Source organism: Charadrius vociferus, unplaced genomic scaffold (genome assembly GCF_000708025.1).
Source record: "Charadrius vociferus isolate BGI_N301 unplaced genomic scaffold, ASM70802v2 scaffold785, whole genome shotgun sequence".
Lineage (NCBI taxonomy): Eukaryota > Metazoa > Chordata > Aves > Charadriiformes > Charadriidae > Charadrius > Charadrius vociferus.
Window position 1 is genome coordinate 466,374 of NW_009648641.1, and position 8,310 is coordinate 474,683.

The 8,310-nt window shown below is 37.0% G+C and overlaps 1 protein-coding gene across 1 annotated transcript in view; it reads left to right on the forward strand.

The window, feature by feature from the left end:
* The window catches only part of BRINP3 (bone morphogenetic protein/retinoic acid inducible neural-specific 3), a 212,151-nt gene extending 205,565 nt beyond the window's left edge, over positions 1 to 6,586 (forward strand). Inside the window, exon 7 of the mRNA XM_009886361.1 lies at positions 5,120 to 6,586. Coding sequence (XP_009884663.1) covers positions 5,120 to 6,236 — 1,117 coding nt within the window. The 3' untranslated portion in view covers positions 6,237 to 6,586. The remainder of the gene's footprint in view (positions 1 to 5,119) is intronic.
* The last annotated feature ends 1,724 nt before the right edge of the window (positions 6,587 to 8,310 follow it).

Below are 8,310 nucleotides of genomic sequence, written 5' to 3' on the forward strand. Positions count from 1 at the left end.
CACCTGTGCTGTTTTACCTTTTAGGGCACCCTCACCTGGTACCCAGTCTACTAATTCCAAGATAAAGGCTGCTTGCCTGAAGACCAGGGTAGATATTCTGTTACTTGCTTCCCTCACTTCCTTTGGGATTTTTGATTTGACCATCCTGCAGTCAGTGCAGCCAAGGCTGCCATCAGCTTTCATATCCTCAACCAGTTCTCTATTTATGAGTAGCAGCTTCAGCAAAGCATCTTCCCTATTCAGCTCCTTCAACGCCTGCATAAAAAAAAATTATCCTCAGTGCATTTCATCAATATCCTAGATTGTTTCTATCCTGTCATGTTACCTCACCACCAACATCACTGCTGGGATGGCTGGAGTCCTCCATGAAGGTCAGAACCTGTGGTCATGTTCCTTCCTCTGGTTGGTTAAGAAAAGCTCTCCTCTGACCGCAGCAGCCCTTAAGATCCTGGTCAGTTCATTGTTCATTCAATAGCAAAGTTTTAGTTCAAAGTACTCCTTTGTGTGGATGACAGCTGTCCCCCCTGCCCACCTGTTCTCACTAAAGGGTCACTATTCATCCATCACAAGTGCCCCAGGCTAATCTCACCACATCACTGTGATCCCAATGAAGTCATAGCATTGCAACAGTGTCCATATCTTCTGCCTGTTTCCCACACTATTTACACCTGTGTCTACGCACTTCACAAGCATCCCTAGTTGTACTATTTTCTGGTGGGACTGTTTTTCTCAGATGCTTTTTTCCTCTAGTCCCCATTTTGACTCCAGACCCAAGCTAACATTGCTTGAAACCCTTCTCACAGGGTCAGCAAGCCTGTTGCCTAAGATGTCACTGGTTACTTTCTGTTCGATCCTATCTCTCCCCAGCTGCCATCTATCCTGACTGCAACAGCTGTTCAGCCAGGTGTTGACCTTCAGGACGCATCTGCTTCTAACCAAGCCTTTCTCCCTGACTGCAGAGTCCAGAATTTTAAATGATCTTTTATTTCTAAGAGAAAAATTAAGCTTTCAGAATGACATTCCAGTGTGAATTTATCTAATTAAGGATGAGTAGCTTAAATAAAATAAGTTTTGCTGACATTTTATGTACTTTCACTTAATTAATTTAATTTACTTGAGTGAAAGCAATAAATTTATAAAAAGTAACAGTATTCCTTAATGACAACTTTAAAAAAAAAAGCAGTCCAATAAGGCAGATGATTTTATTTTTTAACATAGAGTTTATGTTTGTAAACTGATCAAAGACAAAAAAAATATAAGTAGAACTACTTGCAATCTCTCTGGTTAAAATCAGGTTAAAAAATCAAAATAAGTTAAAAAGTATTAGGTCATTGTTTTGAACTTTATTTGGAATAAGGAGAAAACCTCCTTCCCTCTAAAGTTCTTGGTCTTCTTGCAACTGTTGATGATCAAAGATATAGTTGTTTCAATAAGCTAAACACTAAGTTATAAACTGATAACTAAGTTTTAGAAAGGAAATTTACTTAATTGTGTAGCTATGTAATTTTTTGAAGACTTTTAGACTACTTCTTCTATCCCTTAACAAAAAAAAAAAAGAAGGTAGGTAGGCTCATTAAAAATAAAAAGAACAGAAAAGTGACATTAAAGATTTTGTTTCTCATAATAATGGAAACAGCAGATTAGATTGTTAATAAGGAAAAAAATAAATGTTTTAAAGGCCGTGTGGCTGAAGAAGTAAGTAACCCAAATCAACCCTTGTCAGTAAATCAATTTTGCTGGCTTTTATAGGCTTATTCCAACAATAAAAAATTCTTCAGTTCCAACTTCCTCACCAGGTCTCCCTCTTTCCATCACATTAATGGACCAAGAGAATTCATTCCCTGCTTTCCCATCTCCCTTCTCTTCATCAGTCTTCAGTAAGGCCACAGACTCCCTTTCTTTCTTTGCCTGCATCCTGCATTCTTGCATCCTGCATTCCAGATACTTGTCCCATCTAACCTTGCTCAGGTGTATCTGCAGGAGGATTAATCCCCTTCTTTCCCAAAAATTCTACTATATGAAAAAATTAATGTGCAGAACATTCTTTGACTTATTTCAGTGCCAAATAATAAGCAGAATAATAAGTAGTAATACAATATATAAACCCCTCATAATCTTATCCACTAGATCTAAGAGTAAGAAAGGGTAGATGAAATGTAACAGGGATCAACTTCAAGCTGTGAATTATCTCCCTTACCTTATGAGGTGGGTTACCCTACGCTGGCTGACAGGTGCCCCTCATCCAGCCACTCTCACCATCTTCAACAGGGAAGGAGGAGGAAATAATATAAAATGCTTGTGGGTGAAGATAAGAACACCTGGCTGGAACCAGCTGGAACTGTCTGGAACCAGCTGCTTCTGGTATGCGACAGCCCCTGGCCTCTTCTCACCGAGGGTGCACCTGTGCCAACAACCCTGCTGTCAAAACCTTGCCAGTGACACCCAATACACCTCAATAAAGCAATATTCAAAAATTCACTCATTAAAATCTATCAGATAGTATGTAAAATTAGGCTCAAAGAATTAATAGCTGGTGCATAGTTTAAAACTGACTTCCTGAGCTCCAAACCATGATAAATGCTTGACTTCCAAGCCATACAGAAATTGCTTGCCCATTCTAGCAGAAAGCCAAATTCAGGCTACTAATCTCTGCTGAAAAACTAATGTGGTCATGTGGGTCTCTGACTTTGGAGCTCAGGCACAGTTAGCTTACTTCTGACTAGAATGTATAATGCAAACATATCCTTCGGTGCTACAAACTACATAGCATGGTTGATGTTTTGTGTAAGTAAGTGAGCCAAGCAGATTTAATCTCTATGGTTGACACACTGCGATACATGGAAAATCTTTACGGTAAATCTTCAAATGTCTTCAACCTCTACTGAGATTAATTCAAAGCCACAACTGTAAGCTCAGAGTTTGTCTATGCAAAATGACGTTTTCTGGAAATGTACTCCTATATATAAGCAAACTTTTCAAAGGCATGGACTTCTGTTTGCAAGAGAAGTGGAAGAGGATGCTAAAATTTACATTTGAAAACCTGACCAATATCGGCTGTTGAACATGCTTAACCTTGATACAGTAGTCATGTGGTACCAACTGGTAGTAACAGTACAAGCAGAAAACTTGGAGATTAAAAAGCAAACAACATATTCTTAAAACCCACCCAGTTATCTGTCCAGGATAACAAATCAAATAAGGTAACAACTTTATTAAGGTTATTATGAAGCAAGTGGTATAACCCAAAGAACTAAAGGAAAGCAAAAACTCCAGACTTTTATATCTTACATGCAGCAGCTTTTGGAACTCGTTATCAGTTCTTAAATAAGCACAGCCAGCCATAAACAGTTAGGGAAAAGCTGTAACAAGAGAACTTTGAAATGTTAGTTTCACTCCTTTGGACAAGGATTTTCTCTGTTTTGATTGCTCCGATGCATCATAGGGCTGATAGCAGTAAGATAGACCATGTGATACATAGCATGGCTGCAAAGTTTGTCCCATAATGGGAAACAAGGTCGTAACACACCTGAACTGCAGTTCCTGTGAGCTACCAGGGCAAGCTCAATAGGTGCAGATTGCTGTCAAAATAACCCGGAGAAAGTACACAGGAATGTCCACCTGGGAGAGCAATAGCTTTGTTCTACTCATTTTTTTGAGTCACTTTTATATTTTGACATTGACCTTGCTTGTAGAATGGACATTATGATTTTTAATGAGGAAATGAAGGAATAAATTTCCAAACATATATATATTTTTGCTTAATGTTGCCTTTGAAATAAGCACAAAGAAGAATGATGCTTAGGTATTCATGTCATAGATGTTATTATATTTACCTACACTTCTAGAAAATGCCAATAGACTATATGTATATAAAAAAACCACCCCAAAACAACCAAGATTCCTGCCCTCAATCCAAAAAAGAGAAAGAAAGAAACCAATTAAACAAAGTCACCAGAGTATACAATGATGTAGTTTTACTGGTTTTTATCTTCATGTTTCTAAAGAATCAGACATTGAGATTTTTCATTTTAGTGTTTATTTTATAGTAAAAAAAACCCAACAAAAATGTATGATTTCTGAACTATTCAATCTTGAGACAAATTCAGAAGTGACTTAAAAAGTAAGTCAGCACTAAATGAGGCTCTTGCATTTTCTCTTTGAAACCATTAAAAGGGAAAGAAAAAAGGGGAGAAACCATACAATCATCATCATTCATGTGGCAACGATAAATCTGACTCTGCAGCAGCCAAAAAAAGTTCTTTAAACTGTGCATAAGAACTGAAAAATACAGAGAAAGAAAGAATGCAATTTTTTTCTTGACTATTTCCATGTAACAACTCTGTTGTTCCCATTGTCTTTCTTCTAGCAACTGTGCCTCATCAGCCTAAACTGTTGGTTTCAGTATCTGTTATCAGTAACTGATACTTCTAGTGAAACCAAAATGAGATTATAAGAAGGACATTAAAATGATCTTTTAATTTCATCACCAAAGATGAAAAGTAAACATGGCATGCTTATGCATGGCTTCCTGTCGGGATGTCGTTGTGCTGGAAGTTGTCTGAAGAATTGACTGAATCAATTTTAGTGGGGTGCAGGGTCCTATTTGCTATTCCAGGAAAGCACTTTGTCTCACTGTTTATAAATCAAAGCAGCTACAGCCAGTAACAAGAAAGCTTGCAAGCTTACAAAAACTGTCATAATGAAATAGAGAAATGGTACAGTTATACACACTCAGATACATACAAAGCACCTCCATGATCAAATAAGACGAGAAAAAATAATCTCAACTGCATAGGATTTCACTATGTTAATCTGAAGAAAATTACAGAAAAATGTCTGTCAGGCTCCTTTGACAGAGATATAGAGAGAGCAAATACATGAATCAAATATTCCTGTTGTGCCTCTGAGTTTATAAGGAAACTTTTCTTTTGTGATTTTACATTGTTAAAAGGCAATTTATACATGTATTTATCTGACAGCACATACTGTCATCTGAATTTAGTGCTTTAATTTGCTACTAAAAACAGATTTATTTTTCTCTTTCCAATAAAAAATAACAAGGTTGTATTTATTGTGTGCAGTCTCTCTTTGTGTTAAAATAATTATTTTAACATTGCAGATCTTCCAACTATTGGCTCAATCGCATCCAGTCCTTTCTCTACTGTAATGAAAATGGCCTCCTGGGAAGCTTTTCTGAAGAGACTCACACATGCACCTGCCCTAATGACCAGGTTGCCTGCCATGGGTTCCTTCCCTGCACAGTTGGAGATGGCTCTGCATGCTTGAGCTGTGCTCCTGACAATCGCACCCGCTGTGGGACCTGCAATGCTGGCTACATGCTAAGCCAAGGGCTTTGCAAGCCTGAAGTGGCAGAATCAACAGAGCACTACATTGGGTTTGAGACTGACCTTCAGGACCTGGAAATGAAGTATTTATTGCAGAAGACGGATCGGAGAATTGAGGTCCATGCCATTTTCATCAGCAATGACATGCGCCTCAACAGCTGGTTTGATCCTTCTTGGCGCAAGCGGATGCTCCTTACTCTTAAGAGTAACAAGTACAAGTCTAGCCTGGTCCATATGATACTTGGCCTCTCTCTTCAAATTTGCCTAACAAAAAACAGCACCTTAGAGCCTGTTCTTGCTGTTTACGTCAACCCTTTTGGGGGCAGCCACTCTGAGAGCTGGTTTATGCCTGTGAATGAAAATAATTTCCCAGACTGGGAACGGACTAAACTGGACTTACCTCTTCAGTGTTATAACTGGACGCTGACACTGGGCAACAAGTGGAAGACATTTTTTGAAACGGTACACATTTATTTGAGGAGTCGAATAAAGTCAAATGGTCCAAATGGCAATGAGAGCATCTACTACGAGCCCCTGGAATTTATTGATCCCTCAAGAAATCTGGGCTACATGAAAATCAATAACATCCAAGTGTTTGGCTACAGCATGCACTTTGACCCAGAAGCAATTCGAGACTTGATTTTGCAGCTGGACTACCCCTACACTCAGGGATCACAGGACTCAGCACTTTTACAGTTGTTAGAGATACGGGATCGTGTAAATAAACTCTCTCCACCTGGTCAACGTCGTTTAGACCTCTTCTCTTGCTTACTCCGTCATAGACTCAAACTGTCTACCAGTGAAGTGGTGAGGATTCAATCTGCTTTGCAGGCCTTTAATGCCAAATTGCCAAACACAGTGGATTATGACACAACCAAATTATGTAGTTAACCATAAATGTGAAGCACAACACAAAACCTTGAAGGAGTTTTTACAGTGCTTTTGTGGAACAGTTTATGTTTGGAAGAGTAAATTTGAATTGTCTTTTCAATATCTGTCTTATATCAGTCAATACTGTTGGATGGCAATTTACACACATGAACTTGCTGACAATGAATATACTATACCTGCAGTTTTGGTTTATGAATGAAATAAATACTGACACCAGTCTAGAAGACATTCTACTTTTTACAATAAATTTCATTTGTAATTTTATATGTTCTGTGGCAATGCTTTTGTGCATTACATCCTCTAGAGGGAACATAGAAGGATATCAATAAAATTTTGTAGCCAAACAGTTATTAAAAATAAATGCTGTGGGATTCTTTTTTCTTTTTTCTTTTTTCTTTTTTCTTTTTTCTTTTTTCTTTTTTCTTTTTTCTTTTTTCTTTTTTCTTTTTTTCTTTTTTTTCTATTTTCTTTTTTCTTCTTTTCTCTTTTCTCTTTTCTCTTTTCTTTTTTCTTTTTTCACAAAAGTAGTAACTTCGATACACTTGTGTGTGTTGAACACAGGAGTTGTAGGTAAAGAGAAAATAGTGACTCAAGATTTTATCAGAAACTGTAGAAAAGTCAAAGCCATAGAATATTTTATTCTTAGGATGTGGATCTAAATGTTCATGCTGAGCTGAAGTGACAACTGTAGTGATGCTTTACTTGCTACACCTGAGACTTTCCTAAGGCATGCCCTTTTCAGGGTGCTTAACATGACATACAGACTCCCAGAGTAGTAGCATTGAATGTTTTAGGATGGAGAGGAGGTTAGTATTGTGAGATGCACAGTAATGAAAGGTTGCATTAGCTCAATAGGAGACAGAGAGGCTGTCTTTGCAACTGATGTTACTCATGTTACAAAAGAAACAACCTTTTCCAGCCAAAGTGCTTTTTGAAAGTCTCCATAATCCTTTGCTTTTCATATTTATAGAAAGAATTAAGCACATATACGCATTACCTCCTCCCAAATACACACACTATAATATTTATCTATAATTATTTGTTTTGAAATATTTACCTAAATACAGTCCACACTGATTAGATTCAAATTCATTAAAATAATTTTCCTGACAATGCAACTGTTTAGTATGTGGATATTTTTTTCATTGGTACAGATAATATCATTCCAGTGCAAGATTTTGCACTTTTAAAAAATATACCCTTTACAGATACATGACAGCTATTGAAATATAGTTTGTAAAGCTGATAGTGCAAACAAAGGCGTCATTCTCAATTAAAGACTGTGAATCAGAATTTGGCTCTTTACTATTTTACGCATTCCAGCAGAAGAAATACATCTAAGGTGGTAGAACTTGGGACTCTCAAGAAGGTTTTGCTACCTCTTGTGAGAGAATAGTACAAATAGCTGGGCTGTCAGAAGGCAGTATTAGTAAATACAGGTAAAGTGAAGAAAATTGAGGCAAAGTCTTTTAGTAGCACCTCGTTACATTAAGTGTGAATCTGTGTTATTCATGTAAAAGTACACTTGTTTTTTACAATGGGACAGAATTATATATAAAACTACCATTTTATGTGCAAGCACAGAAAGAAAAAGCCCATATTTAATTAATACAGAATTTTAGTTCAACTAGACTTCAATTAAGTTCAATTTTATTAATTTCGATTTAGGCATGTTACGATTTAATTCTGAATTGTAGCCTAATCTGAATTTAAGGTATACTGCTCACTTTGTTTCTAGGCAGATTACAGCGGCACAAGAAATGCAATTCTTCATAAATATAGGTGAGCAAAATAAAATGCAAGGCCAGAAACACTTCAAAAAGCCAACTGCCAAAGAAAATCTTCTTTAGTGATTCTTGTCTCTCCTGATTTCACCAAGTATTTATAAGTATTACAATTTCACTATTGCACATTCAGATAATGCCTCGGACCTTCTATACTAGGAGGCCTCCTAGAACTAAAATTCACTTTTTTTTTTTCTTTTAATCAAGCTCTAGATGAATTCCTGTCTGTTTTCTACTTACAACTTACTGATAAATAACATATCTGAGCCTCTCTTCTGTGTGCCAAAATT